Source organism: Staurois parvus, unplaced genomic scaffold, assembly GCF_062004578.1.
Source record: "Staurois parvus isolate SC_StPar_1 unplaced genomic scaffold, SC_StPar_1.0 ptg000308l, whole genome shotgun sequence".
NCBI lineage: Eukaryota > Metazoa > Chordata > Amphibia > Anura > Ranidae > Staurois > Staurois parvus.
The window spans coordinates 2,018,963-2,038,383 of NW_028318104.1; the positions used below are offsets into that span (position 1 = coordinate 2,018,963).

The 19,421-nt window shown below is 42.1% G+C and overlaps 1 protein-coding gene across 1 annotated transcript in view; it reads left to right on the forward strand.

Annotated features, from left to right (window-relative positions):
* LOC149457660 (vomeronasal type-2 receptor 116-like) overlaps positions 1–18,744 on the forward strand; it is a 69,843-nt gene extending 51,099 nt beyond the window's left edge. The window contains exon 4 of the mRNA XM_089683415.1: positions 17,298–18,744. Within this exon, the coding sequence (XP_089539541.1) occupies positions 17,298–18,190 (893 nt within the window). The 3' untranslated portion in view covers positions 18,191–18,744. The remainder of the gene's footprint in view (positions 1–17,297) is intronic.
* Positions 18,745–19,421: the final 677 nt, after the last annotated feature.

Sequence of the window (19,421 nt, forward strand, 5' to 3'; positions counted from 1 at the left end):
CTCCATGTATAATACATAAGGGGGATATGATCTCCATGTATAATACATAAGGGGGGGATATGATCACAATGTATAATACATAAGGGGGGATATGATCTCCATGTATAATACATAAGGGGGGATATGATCTCCATGTATAATACAAAAGGGGGATATGATCTCCATGTATAATACATAAGGGGGATATGATCTCCATGTATAATACATAAGGAGAGATATGATCACCATGTATAATAAATAAGGGGGATATGATCTCCATGTATAATACATAAGGGGGGATATGATCTCCATGTATAATACATAAAGAGAGATATGATCTCCATGTATAATACATAAGGGGGGGATATGATCACCATGTATAATACATAAGGGGGGATATGATCTCCATGTATAATACATAAAGAGAGATATGATCTCCATGTATAATACATAAGGGGGGGATATGATCACCATGTATAATACATAAGGGGGGGATATGATCTCCATGTATAATACATAAGGGGGATATGATCTCCATGTATAATACATAAGGGGGGATATGATCATCATGTATAATACATAAGGGGGGATATGATCTCCATGTATAAGGCATAAGGGGGGATATGATCTCCATGTATAATACATAAGGGGGGATGTGATCTCCATGTATAATACATAAGGGGGGATATGATCTCCATGTATAATACATAAGGGGGGATGTGATCTCCACGTATAATACATAAGGGGGGATATGATCTCCATGTATAATACATAATGGGGGATATGATCTCCATGTATAATATATAAGGGGGGATATGATCTCCATGTATAATACATAAGGGGGGATATGATCTCCATGTATAATACATAATGGGGGATATGATCTCCATGTATAATATATAAGGGGGGATATGATCTCCATGTATAATACATAAGGGGGATATGATCACCATGTATAATACATAAGGGGGGATATGATCTCCATGTATAATACATAATGGGGGATATGATCTCCATGTATAATATATAATGGGGGATATGATCTCCATGTATAATAAATAAGGGGGATATGATCACCATGTATAATACATAAGGGGGGATATGATCACCATGTATAATACATAAGGGGGGATATGATCTCCATGTATAATACATAAGGGGAATATGATCTCCATGTATAATACATAAGGGGGATATGATCACCATGTATAATAGATAAGGGGGGATATGATCTCCATGTATAATACATAATGGGGGATATGATCTCCATGTATAATATATAAGGGGGGATATGATCTCCATGTATAATAAATAAGGGGGATATGATCACCATGTATAATACATAAGGGGGGATATGATCTCCATGTATAATACATAAGGGGGGATATGATCTCCATGTATAACACATAAGGGGGGATATGATCATCATGTATAATACATAAGGGGGGATATGATCTCCATGTATAATACATAAGGGGGGATATGATCTCCATGTATAATACATAAGGGGGATATGATCTCCATGTATAATACATAAGGGGGGATATGATCTCCATGTATAATACATAAGGGGGGATATGATCTCCATGTATAATACATAAGGGGGGACATGATCTCCATGTATAATACATAAGGGGGGACATGATCTCCATGTATAATACATAAGGTGGGATATGATCTCCATGTATAAGGCATAAGGGGGAATATGATCTCCATGTATAATACATAAGGGGGGGATATGATCTCCATGTATAATACATAAGGGGGGATATGATCTCCATGTATAATACATAAGGGGGATATGATCTCCATGTTTAATACATAAGGGGGGATATGATCACAATGTATAATACATAAGGGGGGATATGATCTCCATGTATAATACATAAGGGGGGATATGATCTCCATGTATAATACATAAGGGGGGATATGATCTCCATGTATAATACATAAGGGGGGGATATGATCACAATGTATAATACATAAGGGGGGATATGATCTCCATGTATAAGGCATAAGGGGGGATATGATCTCCATGTATAATACATAAGGGGGGATATGATCTCCATGTATAATACATAAGGGGGAATATGATCTACATGTATAATACATAAGGGGGGATATGATCTCCATCTATAATACATAAGGGGGATATGATCTACATGTAAAATACATAAGGGGGGAAATGATCACCATGTATAATACATAAGGGGGGATATGATCTACATGTATAATACATAAGGGGGGATATGATCAACGTGTATAATACATAAGGGGGAATATGATCTCCATGTATAAGGCATAAGGGGGAATATGATCTCCATGTATACTGCATAAGGGGGGATATGATCACCATGTATAATACATAAGGGGGGATATGATCTCCATGTATAATACATAAGGGGGGTTATGATCTCCATGTATAATACATAAGGGGGGATATGATCACCATGTATAATACATAAGGGGGGATATGATCTCCATGTATAATACATAAGGGGGTTATGATCTCCGTGTATAATACATAATAGGGGATATGATCTCCATGTATAATACATAAGGGGGGATATGATCTCCATGTATAATACATAAGGGGGATATGATCACCATGAACAATACATAAGAGGGGATATGATCTACATGTATAATACATAAGGGGGTATATGATCTCCATGTATAATACATAAGGGGGGATATGATCTCCATGTATAATATATAAGGGGGGATATGATCTCCATGTATAATACATAAGGGGGATATGATCACCATGTATAATACATAAGGGGGGATATGATCTCCATGTATAATACATAATGGGGGATATGATCTCCATGTATAATATATAAGGGGGGATATGATCTCCATGTATAATAAATAAGGGGGATATGATCACCATGTATAATACATAAGGGGGGATATGATCACCATGTATTATACATAAGGGGGGATATGATCTCCATGTATAATACATAAGCGGGATATGATTTCCATGTATTTATTTATTTATTTATTTATCGTGTTTATATAGCGCCAAAGGGTTTGCTCAGCGCTGTACAATGGGGGGGACAATACATGAAACAGAACAGTAACAGTAAACAGTACACAAGGGGTTAGAGGGCCCTACTCTTTCGAGCTTACAATCTAGGAGGGAGGGGGTAGAGGCACCGGAGGAAGCGGCTGTGGGGGATGAAGTGGTAGGAGGAGGGAAGGGCAGCGGCTGTTAGGTGAGGGTGGGGTAGGCTTCCCTGAAGAGGTGGGTTTTCAGGGAGCGCCTGAAGGTGAGGAGGGACGGTGACAGTCTGATGGATTGGGGTAGTGAGTTCCAGAGGATGGGGGAGGACCTGGAGAAGTCTTGCAGTCGTGCGTGGGAGGAGGAGACCAGGGAGCAAGATAGAAGAAGGTCCTGTGAAGAGCGAAGGGTACGGGTAGGGTGGTACCTGGGGATCAGATCAGTGAGGTAGTTAGGGGCAGTGTTGTGAATGGCCTTATAGGTCAGGGTGAGCAATTTGAATTTAATGCGTTGGGCAATGGGGAGCCAGTGGAGGGAGAGGCAGAGGGGGGTGGCAGAGGTGGAGCGGCTGGTGAGGTGGATGAGTCTGGCCGCTGAGTTCAGGATGGTCTGAAGCGGGGAGAGCCTGCACTGGGGTAGGCCGGTGAGGAGGGAGTTGCAGTAGTCCAGGCGTGAGATAATCAGGGGGTGTACTAGTAGTTTAGTGGTGTCTGGGGTGAGGAAGGAACGTATCCTGGCGATGTTCCGGAGGTGGAGCCTGCATGTGTTTGTGAGAGATTTGATATGAGGTTGAAAGGAAAGGTTTGAGTCCAGAATGACGCCAAGGACCTTGGCTTGCTGGGCGGGATTGATGGTGGTGTTGTTGGTAGTGATGGAAAGGATGGGGGGGGGGCGCGGGCTGGGGGGAAGATGAGAAGCTCGGTTTTGGAGAGGTTGAGTTTGAGGAAATTGAGCGACATCCAGTCAGAGATGTCGTTTAGGAGGTGAGTGATGCGGGCGGAGAATGAGGGGGTGAGGTGAGGGGTGGATAGGTAGATTTGAGTATCATCAGCATAGAGGTGGTAATTGAAGCCGTGGGAGTGTATGAGTTTGCCAAGGGAGGAGGTGTAGATGGAGAAGAGAAGGGGTCCAAGGACAGAGCCCTGGGGGACCCCAACAGAGAGGGGGAGAGAAGGGGAGGTGGCACCATTGTAGGTGACACTGAAGGAGCGTTGGGATAGATAGGACGAGAACCAGGAGAGAGCGGTGTCTCTGATGTCAAGGGAGAGTAGTTTATTAAGGAGGAGGGGGTGGTCGACTGTGTCAAAGGCCGCAGAGAGGTCTAGGAGGAGGAGGACAGAGTAGTCGCCTTTGGCTTTGGCGGTTAGTAGATCGTTGGTGATTTTGAGGAGGGCAGTTTCGGTGGAGTGTAGGGGACGGAAGCCGGACTGTAGTGGGTCAAGGAGGTTGTTGTCATCTAGGTGGGCGCTTAGGCGATCGAAGACCAAGCGCTCAAGGAGCTTGGAAGTGAGTGGCAGCAGGGAAATTGGTCTGAGGTTGTTGAGGTCAGTGGGGTCCAGAGAGGGCTTTTTGAGTATGGGGGTGATGTGCGCATGTTTTAGGGGGGAGGGGAATACGCCAGTAGAGAGGGAGAGATTAAAGATGTGGGTAAGGGAGCGGATGAGGGAAGAGGGGGGTGACCGGAGGAGTTGAGAGGGGATAGGGTCCAGGGGGCAGGTAGTGAGACGGGCTTCTGAGAAGACTCTGCTGACTTCCTCAGTGGTAGTAGGGCTGAAGGAGTGCAGTGATGGGGGGGTTACGGTAGGCAGGGCCTTGGGTGTGGTGGGGGGCAGTGCCGTTGCGAGGTCAGAGGAGGGGAGAGATGAGGGGGTGATAGAAGGGGGGAGGCTAGATGGGGAGGTAGATTGCAAGTTGACTATGTCCTTGCGGATAGCGTCAATCTTGCTGTGGAGGTGAGTGGCAATCTCGCGGGCGGTAAGTGAGGTACTGAGTGGAGGAAGGGGGGGAGAGAGCAGGGAGTTGAAGGTGGAGAAGAGTCGGCGAGGGCAGGTGGAGAGGGTGTTAATCAGGTTAACAAAGTAGGCCTGCTTGGCGGCGTGGAGGGAGGAGGTGTAGGTGAGGAAGGCAGATTTGTAGAGGGAGAATGTATGAGGGGACCTGGTTTTGCGCCATAGTCTCTCCAGCGCACGACTGCGGCGTTTGAGGCGTTTAGTGTGGTCGTTCTGCCAGGGTTGGAGTGGTCTGGGTTTGATGTTGCGTGTGGTTAGGGGTGCCAGAGAGTCTAGTGTAGCTGACAGTGAGTCGTTGTACGTGGAGGTGGCTAGGTCAGGACATGACAGTGGAAGGATGCTGTCGTGTAGGCGGTCGGCAGCCGAGTGGAGGGGGGCCGGGTGCAGGTTGCGGAGGTTGCGGCTGGTGATGGTTTGGCGCACTGGGGGGGGGGAGTTGGGGGAAGGGGAGGTGGAGAACGTGAGGAGGTGGTGGTCGGAGAGAGGGAAGGGTGTGTTAGAGAACTGGTTGAGGGTACAGAGGTGGGAGAAGACGAGGTCCAGGGTGTTCCCATTGATGTGGGTGGAGGATTGGGTGTGTTGTGTGAGCGCGAAGGAGGAGGTTAGGTGGAGGAGTTGGGAGGTAGCTGGGGTGTTGTCATTGATGGGGATGTTGAAGTCCCCGAGGATGATGGTCGGTAGCTCAGAGGAGAGGAAGAAGGGAAGCCAGGCGGCGAAGTCATCCAGGAAGCGGGCTATGGATCCAGGGGGCCTGTAGATCACTGCGATCCTTAGGGGGGTGGGTGAGAAGAGCCGGATGCAGTGAGCTTCGAAGGAGGAGAAGGTTAGGGAGGGGGGGTTAGGGAGGACCTGGAAGGTGCTCAGCGGTGATAAGAGCAGGCCGACACCACCACCTTTGTGACCGCTCAGTCTTGGTGAATGGGACCAGATGAGACCTCCATGGGAGAGTGCCGCAGGGGAGGTAGTGTCAGTGGCCTGTATCCAGGTTTCGGTGATGGCTAGGAGGTTGAGGGAGCGGGAGATAAAGAGGTCATGGATGGCAGTTAGTTTGTTGCAAACCGAACGGGCGTTCAGAAGTGCAACCGAGAGAGGGGGGATGGATGCGGGGAGGAGGCGCACAGGTATGAGGTTGAGGGGGTTGCGGCGGCTGGCGGGGGCAGGGGGGTCCCTGGAGGGGGGGAGAGGTGGTGAGGGGCCAGGGTTCGGGGAGATGTCCCCAGCGGATAGGAGAAGGAGAAGGGTGAGGAGGGTGGCATGGGAATAGGAGGTGTAGGAGCGTGTGGGTCTGGTAGTGGTGGCACGTGGGTCGACCGGGGAGTGGAGTACCAGGAGGAGGTGGTGAGTGCCGTAGTGTGGAGAGGGCAGAAGTGAAGGGGCAATGTAGAGCTGTTTTGGGGGGGTGGGTGGGTAGAGGGAGGCGATTTTTGGGATGGAGGAGAGGAAGACGAGGAGGAGAAGTGCAGGTGGCATTCTGGGGTGAGTGCAGTGCTGTTCGGGTCGGGGGAGGTGAAGGGATACGGGTCAGGGCGAGGTGATGTGGAGAGTCTGTATCACCGTGAAGTCCATTAGAGTCCTTCTGTAGCTGCAATCTGTGAGTGCAGTATGCTGGCGTCCGAGGGGTCTTCAGTGGGTCCAGTGGATCGGCGAGTGGAGGGGTCGTAGGGTGCGATGTCTGGGGGTGTTGGTAGGCACAGCGTCTGGTGATGTTGGCGGCTCGGTGGCTGGAGATTCGCTGGGTGGTCTGGGAGATTCGCTGGGCGACATCTTGATTCGCTGGGTGGTCCGGGTGTTGGGTGACCAGAGGTGATAGCTGGGTGCCCGGTAGCTGGGTGCTGGGTGTCCAGGGGTGGTAGCTGGGTGCCCGGTAGCTGGGTGCTGGGTGTCCAGGGGTGGTAGCAGGGTGCCCGGTAGCTGGGTGACCAGGGGTGGTAGCTGGGTGCCCGGTAGCTGGGTGGTAGCTGGGTGCCCGGTAGCTGGGCGGTGGGTGTCCAGGGGCGGTAGCTGGGTGCCCGGTAGCTGGGTGCAGGGTGACCAGGGGTGGGCCCAGAACCGACGTATGGGTTGGGCAGCGGAGCAGCGATCAGTGGGCCTGAGCTGATTCCTGGTGGTCAGGGATGGACACAGGGCTAGTGGGGAGGGCCCTGCAAAGGCTGGCAGGTCTGTGGGGATCGGTGCTGGCAGCTTACCCGTTCTGGTGGTGCTGCCATGCAGGTATCCGGGGGTGGTCCTGGGCTGCTGTCAGCTTGGTGGTCCTTGCTTGCTGTTCCTGGTGGTCTAGGGTAGTCAATGTATAATACATAAGGGGGATATGATCACCATGTATAATAGATAAGGGGGGATATGATCTCCATGTATAATACATAATGGGGGATATGATCTCCATGTATAATATATAAGGGGGGATATGATCTCCATGTATAATAAATAAGGGGGATATGATCACCATGTATAATACATAAGGGGGGGTATGATCTCCATGTATAATACATAAGGGGGGATATGATCTCCATGTATAACACATAAGGGGGGATATGATCATCATGTATAATACATAAGGGGGGATATGATCTCCATGTATAATACATAAGGGGGGATATGTTCTCCATGTATAATACATAAGGGGGGATATGATCTCCATGTATAATACATAAGGGGGGATATGATCTCCATGTATAATACATAAGGGGGGATATGATCTCCATGTAAAATATATAAGGGGGATATGATCTCCATGTATAATACATAAGGGGGGATATGATCCCCATGTATAATACATAAGGGGGAATATGATCTCCATGTATAATACATAAGGGGGATATGATCACCATGTATAATACATAAGGGGGGGTATATGATCTCCATGTATAATACATAAGGGGGATATGATCTCCATGTATAATACATAAAGGGGGACATGATCTCCATTTATAATACATAAGGTGGGATATGATCTCCATGTATAAGGCATAAGGGGGGATATGATCTCCATGTATAATACATAAGGGTGGATATGATCACAATGTATAATACATAAGGGGGGATATGATCTCCATGTATAATACATAAGGGGGGATATGATCTCCATGTATAATACATAAGGGGGGATATGATCTCCATGTATAATACATAAGGGGGGATATGATCACAATGTATAATACATAAGGGGGGATATGATCTCCATCTATAATACATAAGGGGGATATGATCTACATGTAAAATACATAAGGGGGGAAATGATCACCATGTATAATACATAAGGGGGGATATGATCTACATGTATAATACATAAGGGGGGATATGATCAACGTGTATAATACATAAGGAGGAATATGATCTCCATGTATAAGGCATAAGGGGGGATATGATCTCCATGTATACTGCATAAGGGGGGATATGATCACCATGTATAATACATAAGGGGGGATATGATCTCCATGTATAATACATAAGGGGGTTATGATCTCCATGTATAATACATACGGGGGGATATGATCACCATGTATAATACATAAGGGGGGATATGATCTCCATGTATAATACATAAGGGGGATATGATCTCCATGTATAATACATAAGGGGGGATATGATCTCCATGTATAATACATAAGGGGGATATGATTACCATGAACAATACATAAGAGGGGATATGATCTCCATGTATAATACATAAGGGGGGATATGATCTCCATGTATAATACATAAGGGGGGATATGATCTCCATGTATAATACATAAGGGGGAATATGATCTCCATGTATAATACATAAGGGGGATATGATCTCCATGTATAATACTTAAGGGGGATATGATCTCCATGTATAATACATAAGGGGGTATATGATCACAATGTATAATACATAAGGGGGGATACGATCTCCATGTATAATACATAAGGGGGATATGATCTCCATGTATAATACATAAGGGGGGGATATGATCACAATGTATAATACATAAGGGGGGATATGATCTCCATGTATAATACATAAGGGGGGATATGATCTCCATGTATAATACATAAGGGGGGTATGATCTCCATGTATAATACATAAGGGGGGATATGATCTCCATGTATAACACATAAGGGGGGATATGATCATCATGTATAATACATAAGGGGGGATATGATCTCCATGTATAATACATAAGGGGGATATGATCTCCATGTATAATACATAAGGGGGGATATGATCTCCATGTATAATACATAAGGGGGGATATGATCTCCATGTATAATACATAAGGGGGGATATGATCTCCATGTAAAATATATAAGGGGGATATGATCTCCATGTATAATACATAAGGGGGGATATGATCCCCATGTATAATACATAAGGGGGAATATGATCTCCATGTATAATACATAAGGGGGATATGATCACCATGTATAATACATAAGGGGGGGTATATGATCTCCATGTATAATACATAAGGGGGATATGATCTCCATGTATAATACATAAGGGGGGACATGATCTCCATTTATAATACATAAGGTGGGATATGATCTCCATGTATAAGGCATAAGGGGGGATATGATCTCCATGTATAATACATAAGGGTGATATGATCTCCATGTATAATACATAAGGGGGGATATGATCACAATGTATAATACATAAGGGGGGATATGATCTCCATGTATAATACATAAGGGGGGATATGATCTCCATGTATAATACATAAGGGGGGATATGATCTCCATGTATAATACATAAGGGGGGGATATGATCACAATGTATAATACATAAGGGGGGATATGATCTCCATCTATAATACATAAGGGGGATATGATCTACATGTAAAATACATAAGGGGGGAAATGATCACCATGTATAATACATAAGGGGGGATATGATCTACATGTATAATACATAAGGGGGGATATGATCAACGTGTATAATACATAAGGGGGAATATGATCTCCATGTATAAGGCATAAGGGGGGATATGATCTCCATGTATACTGCATAAGGGGGGATATGATCACCATGTATAATACATAAGGGGGGATATGATCTCCATGTATAATACATAAGGGGGGTTATGATCTCCATGTATAATACATAAGGGGGGATATGATCACCATGTATAATACATAAGGGGGGATATGATCTCCATGTATAATACATAAGGGGGTTATGATCTCCATGTATAATACATAATAGGGGATATGATCTCCATGTATAATACATAAGGGGGGATATGATCTCCATGTATAATACATAAGGGGGATATGATTACCATGAACAATACATAAGAGGGGATATGATCTCCATGTATAATACATAAGGGGGGATATGATCTCCATGTATAATACATAAGGGGGGATATGATCTCCATGTATAATACATAAGGGGGAATATGATCTCCATGTATAATACATAAGGGGGATATGATCTCCATGTATAATACTTAAGGGGGATATGATCTCCATGTATAATACATAAGGGGGGATATGATCACAATGTATAATACATAAGGGGGGATACGATCTCCATGTTTAATACATAAGGGGGGATATGATCTCCATGTATAATACATAAGGGGGGGATATGATCACAATGTATAATACATAAGGGGGGATATGATCTCCATGTATAATACATAAGGGGGGATATGATCTCCATGTATAATACATAAGGGGGATATGATCTCCATGTATAATACATAAGGGGGATATGATCTCCATGTATAATACATAAGGAGAGATATAATCTCCATGTATAATAAATAAGGGGGATATGATCTCCATGTATAATACATAAGGAGAGATATGATCTCCATGTATAATAAATAAGGAGGATATGATCTCCATGTATAATACATAAGGGGGGATATGATCTCCATGTATAATACATAAGGGGGATATCATCTCCATGTATAATACATAAGGGGGGGATATGATCACCATGTATAATACATAAGGGGGGGATATGATCTCCATGTATAATACATAAGGGGGATATGATCTCCATGCATAATACATAAGGGGGGAAATGATCATCATGTATAATACATAAGGGGGATATGATCTCCATGTATAATGCATAAGGGGGGATATGATCTCCATGTATAATACATAAGGGGTAATAAGATCTCCATGTATAATACATAAGGAGGATATGATCACCATGTATAATACATAAGGGGGATATGATCTCCATGTATAATACATAAGGGGGATATGATCTCCATGTATAATACATAAGGGGGGATATGATCTCCATGTATAATACATAAGGGGATATGATCTCCATGTATAATACATAACGAGGGATGTGATCTCCATGTATAATACATAAGGGGGATATGATCTCCATGTATAATACATAAGGGGGATATGATCTCCATGTATAATACATATGGGGGGATATGATCTCCATGTATAATACATAAGGGGGGATATGATCTCCATGTATAATACATAAGGGGGATATGATCACCATGTATAATACATAAGGGGGGATATGATCACCATCTATAATACATAAAGAGTGATATGATCTCCATGTATAATACATAAGGGGGGATATGATCTCCATGTATAATACATAAGGGGGGATATGATCTCCATGTATAATACATAAGGGGGGATATGATCTCCATGTATTATACATAATGGGGGGATATGATCTCCATGTATAATACATAAGGGGGGATATGATCTCCATGTATAATACATAAGGGGGATATGATCACCATGTATAATACATAAGGGGGGATATGATCTCCATGTATAATACATAAAGGGGGATATGATCTCCATATATAATACATAAGGGGGGATATGATCTCCATGTTTAATACATAAGGGGCATATGATCTCCATGTATAATACATAAGGGGGCATATCATCTCCATGTATAATACATAAGGTGGAATATGATCTCCATGTATAATACATAAGGGGGGATATGATCTCCATGTATAATACATAAGGGGGGATATGATCTCCATGTAAAATATATAAGGGGGGATATGATCTCCATGTATAATACATAAGGGGGGATATGATCTCCATGTATAATACATAAGGTGGAATATGATCTCCATGTATAATACATAAGGGGGGATATGATCTCCATGTATAATACATAAGGGGGGATATGATCTCCATGTATTATACATAATGGGGGGATATGATCTCCATGTATAATACATAAGGGGGGATATGATCTCCATGTATAATACATAAGGGGGATATGATCACCATGTATAATACATAAGGGGGGATATGATCACCATGTATAATACATAAAAGGGGATATGATCACCATATATAATGCATAAGGGGGGATATGATCTCCATGTATAATACATAAGGGGGGATATGATCATCATGTATAATACATAAGGGGGGATATGATCTCCATGTATAATACATAAGGGGGGATATGATCTCCATGTATAATACATAAGGGGGGATATGATCTCCATGTATAATACATAAGGGGGGATATGATCTCCATGTATAATACATAAGGGGGGATATGATCTCCATGTATTATACATAATGGGGGGATATGATCTCCATGTATAATACATAAGGGGGGATATGATCTCCATGTATAATACATAAGGGGGATATGATCACCATGTATAATACATAAGGGGGGATATGATCTCCATGTATAATACATAAAGGGGGATATGATCTCCATATATAATACATAAGGGGGGATATGATCTCCATGTTTAATACATAAGGGGCATATGATCTCCATGTATAATACATAAGGGGGCATATCATCTCCATGTATAATACATAAGGTGGAATATGATCTCCATGTATAATACATAAGGGGGGATATGATCTCCATGTATAATACATAAGGGGGGATATGATCTCCATGTAAAATATATAAGGGGGGATATGATCTCCATGTATAATACATAAGGGGGGATATGATCTCCATGTATAATACATAAGGTGGAATATGATCTCCATGTATAATACATAAGGGGGGATATGATCTCCATGTATAATACATAAGGGGGGATATGATCTCCATGTATTATACATAATGGGGGGATATGATCTCCATGTATAATACATAAGGGGGGATATGATCTCCATGTATAATACATAAGGGGGATATGATCACCATGTATAATACATAAGGGGGGATATGATCACCATGTATAATACATAAAAGGGGATATGATCACCATATATAATGCATAAGGGGGGATATGATCTCCATGTATAATACATAAGGGGGGATATGATCATCATGTATAATACATAAGGGGGGATATGATCTCCATGTATAATACATAAGGGGGGATATGATCTCCATGTATAATACATAAGGGGGGGTATGCTCTCCATGTATAATACATAAGGGGGGATATGATCTCCATGTATAATACATAAGGGGGGATATGATCTCCATGTATAATATATAAGGGGGGATATGATCTCCATGTATAATACATAAGGGGGGATATGATCCCCATTTATAATACATAAGGGGGGATATGATCTCCATGTATAATACATAAGGGGGCATATGATCTCCATGTATAATACATAAGGTGGAATATGATCTCCATGTATAAGGCATAAGGGGGGATATGATCTCCATGTATAATACATAAGGGGGGGGTATGATCTCCATGTATAATACATAAGTGGGGTGATATTATTTCCATGTATAATACATAAGGGGGGATATGCTCTCCATGTATAATACATAAGGGGGATATGATCTCCATGTATAATACATAAGGGGGATATGATCTCCATGTATAATACATAAGGGGGGATACGATCTCCATGTATAATACATAAGGGGGGATATGATCTCCATGTATAATACATAAGGGGGGGATATGATCACAATGTATAATACATAAGGGGGGGTATGCTCTCCATGTATAATACATAAGGGGGGATATGATCTCCATGTATAATACATAAGGGGGGATATGATCTCCATGTATAATATATAAGGGGGATATGATCTCCATGTATAATACATAAGGGGGGATATGATCCCCATTTATAATACATAAGGGGGGATATGATCTCCATGTATAATACATAAGGGGGCATATGATCTCCATGTATAATACATAAGGTGGAATATGATCTCCATGTATAAGGCATAAGGGGGGATATGATCTCCATGTATAATACATAAGGGGGGGTATTATCTCCATGTATAATACATAAGGGGGGTGATATTATTTCCATGTGTAATACATAAGGGGGATATGATCTCCATGTATAATACATAAGGGTGATATGATCTCCATGTATAATACATAAGTGGGGATATGCTCTCCATGTATAATACATAAGGGGGATATGATCTCCATGTATAATACATAAGGGGGGTGATATTATTTCCATGTATAATACATAAGGGGGGATATGCTCTCCCTGTATAATACATAAGGGGGGATATGATCTCCATGTATAATACATAAGGGGGATATGATCTCCATGTATAATACATAAGGGGGGATACGATCTCCATGTATAATACATAAGGGGGGATATGATCTCCATGTATAATACATAAGGGGGGGATATGATCACAATGTATAATACATAAGGGGGGAAATGATCTCCATGTATAATACATAAGGGGGGATATGATCTCCATGTATAATACATAAGGGGGATATGATCTCCATGTATAATACATAAGGGGGATATGATCTCCATGTATAATACATAAGGAGAGATATGATCTCCATGTATAATAAATAAGGGGGATACGATCTCCATGTATAATACATAAGGGGGGGATATGATCTCCATGTATAATACATAAGGGGGATATGATCTCCATGTATAATACATAAGGGGGGATATGATCTCCATGTATAATACATAAGGAGAGATATGATCTCTATGTATAATAAATAAGGGGGATATGATCTCCATGTATAATACATAAGGGGGGATATGATCTCCATGTATAATACATAAGGGGGATATGATCTCCATGTATAATACATAAGGGGGGGATATGATCACCATGTATAATACATAAGGGGGGGTATGATCTCCATCTATAATACATAAGGGGGGTATGATCTACATGTAAAATACATAAGGGGGGAAATGATCACCATGTATAATACATAAGGGGGGATATGATCTCCATGTAAAATATATAAGGGGGGATATGATCTCCATGTATAATACATAAGGGGGGATATGATCACCATGTATAATACATAAGGTGGAATATGATCTCCATGTATAATACATAAGGGGGGTTATGATCTCCATGTATAATACATGAGGGGGGATATGATCTCCATGAATTATACATAATGGGGGGATATGATCTCCATGTATAATACATAAGGGGGGATATGATCTCCATGTATAATACATAAGGGGGATATGATCACCATGTATAATACATAAGGGGGGATAATGATCACCATGTATAATACATAAAAGGGGATATGATCACCATATATAATGCATAAGGGGTAATATGATCTCCATGTATAATACATAAGGGGGGATATGATCATCATGTATAATACATAAGGGGGGATATGATCTCCACGTATAATACATAAGGGGGGATATGATCTCTATGTATAATACATAAGGGGGGGGTATGCTCTCCATGTATAATACATAAGGGGGGATATGATCTCCATGTATAATACATAAGGGGGGATATGATCTCCATGTATAATATATAAGGGGGGATATGATCTCCATGTATAATACATAAGGGGGGATATGATCCCCATTTATAATACATAAGGGGGGATATGATCTCCATGTATAATACATAAGGGGGATATGATCTCCATGTATAATACATAAGGGGGATATGATCTCCATGTATAATACATAAGGGGGATATGATCTCCATGTATAAGGCATAAGGGGGGATATGATCTCCATGTATAATACATAAGGGGGGGGGGGTATGATCTCCATGTATAATACATAAGGGGGATATGCTCTCCATGTATAATACATAAGTGGGGATATGCTCTCCATGTATAATACATAAGGGGGATATGATCTCCATGTATAATACATAAGGGGGATGATATTATTTCCATGTATAATACATAAGGGGGGATATGCTCTCCATGTATAATACATAAGGGGGATATGATCTCCATGTATAATACATAAGGGGGGTGATATTATTTCCATGTATAATACATAAGGGGGGATATGCTCTCCCTGTATAATACATAAGGGGGATATGATCTCCATGTATATTACATAAGGGGGGATACGATCTCCATGTATAATACATAAGGGGGGATATGATCTCCATGTATAATACATAAGGGGGGGATATGATCACAATGTATAATACATAAGGGGGGAAATGATCTCCATGTATAATACATAAGGGGGGATATGATCTCCATGTATAATACATAAGGGGGGATATGATCTCCATGTATAATACATAAGGAGAGATATGATCTCCATGTATAATAAATAAGGGGGATACGATCTCCATGTATAATACATAAGGGGGGGATATGATCTCCATGTATAATACATAAGGGGGATATGATCTCCATGTATAATACATAAGGGGGGATATGATCTCCATGTATAATACATAAGGAGAGATATGATCTCCATGTATAATAAATAAGGGGGATATGATCTCCATGTATAATACATAAGGGGGGATATGATCTCCATGTATAATACATAAGGGGGATATGATCTCCATGTATAATACATAAGGGGGGGATATGATCACCATGTATAATACATAAGGGGGGGGTATGATCTCCATCTATAATACATAAGGGGGGTATGATCTACATGTAAAATACATAAGGGGGGAAATGATCACCATGTATAATACATAAGGGGGGATATGATCTACATGTATAATACATAAGGGGGGATATGATCAACGTGTATAATACATAAGGGGGAATATGATCTCCATGTATAAGGCATAAGGGGGGATATGATCTCCATGTATACTGCATAAGGGGGGATATGATCACCATGTATAATACATAAGGGGGGATATGATCTCCATGTATAATACATAAGGGGGGTTATGATCTCCATGTATAATACATAAGGGGGGGTATGATCACCATGTATAATACATAAGGGGGGATATGATCTCCATGTATAATACATAAGGGGGGGTATGATCACCATGTATAATACATAAGGGGGGGATATGATCTCCATGTATAATACATAATAGGGGATATGATCACCATGTACAATACATAAGAGACAACACAAGACAATTCATTTCCTCAGAAGCTCTGACCCCGATGCTCATTGTGTTTGTATTGTTCTTCCTGCAGACAGTGAAAACTGCATGAAATGTGCTGATGAAGAATGGCCAAATGAGAAGAAGGATCGGTGTGTTCCAAAATTGATGGAATTTCTCTCCTACACTGATGACACCATTGTTCCAGTATTTTCAGCCATCTCCATCCTCTGTTGTCTTCTGACTGGTTTAATATTGGGGATATTTATACATTACCAGGACACCCCCATTGTTAAAGCTAATAACAGGAACCTGAGCTATCTTCTCCTGGTCTCCATCATGCTGAGCTTCCTCTGTGTCTTCTTGTTCCTTGGCCATCCAGTAGATGTAACCTGCATGCTGCGTGTCACCTCTTTTGGTGTCATCTTCTCAGTTGCCGTCTCTTCTCTACTTGCCAAAAGTATCATGGTGTGTATTGCTTTTAAAGCCACCAAGCCTGGGAGTCCCTGGAGGAAATGGATGGGAACCAAACTGCCCAATTGTATCATTTGTGTCTTCTCACTGGTCCAATCCACAATCTGTGTCACTTGGTTGTCTATTTCTCCCCCCTTCCAGGATCAGGACACTCACTCTTATCAGGAGAAGATCATCATCCAGTGTAATGAGGGTTCAGTTATCGGCTTCTACTCTGTCCTGGGATATATGGGGCTTCTGGCAGCTGTGAGCTTCATTATAGCTTTTATAGCCAGGACATTACCGGACAGTTTTAATGAGGCCAAGTACATCACCTTCAGCATGCTGGTGTTCTGCAGTGTCTGGATTGCCATGATCCCGGCCTATCTGAGCACCAGAGGGAAATACATGGTGGCTGTGGAGGTTTTTGCTATAATGGCATCAAGTTCTGGACTTCTTGGCTGTATATTCTTCCCAAAATGTTACATAATTCTGTTCAGACCTGACCTGAATACAAAGACAGTTATCCGCTAATATGTGAGGAGCAACACTGGGTTACCTGTAGTTATAGAATTATCTCTATTATTGTTAGTATTTTGTGTTGACATTGAACACTGTTAAATATAAACATTTACTACTTACCTCTTCGAAGGATGGTGATTTTAGTTTTTGCTCTGGGCATTGCTGGTATCAGACATTTTGGGGTTTATTGGAAACTTTGTCTCATGCTGGGTATTGTGGTTCCTCTCTCCAGTTGATTCATCACTATAGAACAATGTAGTCACTTAGTGAGGAGGAACCACAGTGACCAGAGGGGGATAAAGTATCCAAATCATCCTAAAGTGTCAGATACCAGAACCACCCATCACTCTTCAAGAGAGATGTCCTCTTATAAGCTGTTTATAATGTCATTTTTGTCAGGGTTACTTTAATTATATTGTTTGTAGATGTATCTGTATTCTTAAATCATTTTTATTATGAGATAAAGTTGATGACATCATGTTCCCAGTATATTAGTTCTCAGTAAGTTACTTCATTTTAAAGGATATTTTCTTTATATGACTTAATAAAAAATCTTTCTCTTTGTATACATTTATTTTTAAACTTCTGCCACAAGGGAGTATTTGGCTTCCCCATACAATGCTGCAGAGGTAACACTCCTACCCCAGACCTCGCCAGATCCTGATATGAAAATATAAAAATAAAATAAAACAGGTTCCAGGTGCTTTATGATCAATCAGAGATTTTACATCAGATTAAATATCAGAATGAACAACCAAGGAGCTTAACATACTTGTAACTAGATGTTCTTGGACCATAATAGGTCTATAAGCTCTAAGATCTCCTGTCCAGATGTTAAAAAAAAAAATCTGAAAAAAGAGGGGCGTGGCCGGCCGCGGGACCACGTAGGTTTTTGGTGAAGGAGTTCCGTGAGACAGACTGGGCTTGCAGCGGCTTTCAGTGATGGGGGTGATCCTGCTACAGCGCTAATGGCGTGTTCCTCATCCACAACCACCACATCATGCCCAAGAGAGGAAACACCCGTATCAAGCTGCAGAAGCGCATGGATTTCTACCCCCTGCTGGGGATCGACTTATAACAGATGGCGACAGCAGCTCTTCCCCCAATGGCATTACCTGCCTTTGCAGAAACCAGTTACAGAGTGGATCCTGCATGTAGCCCCCACAATCCAGTCTCTGATACAGACACTGGTTAGTCCTCGCCATTTGATTCTTCTGCAACACTTAGCCCAGCTAAATCTAAG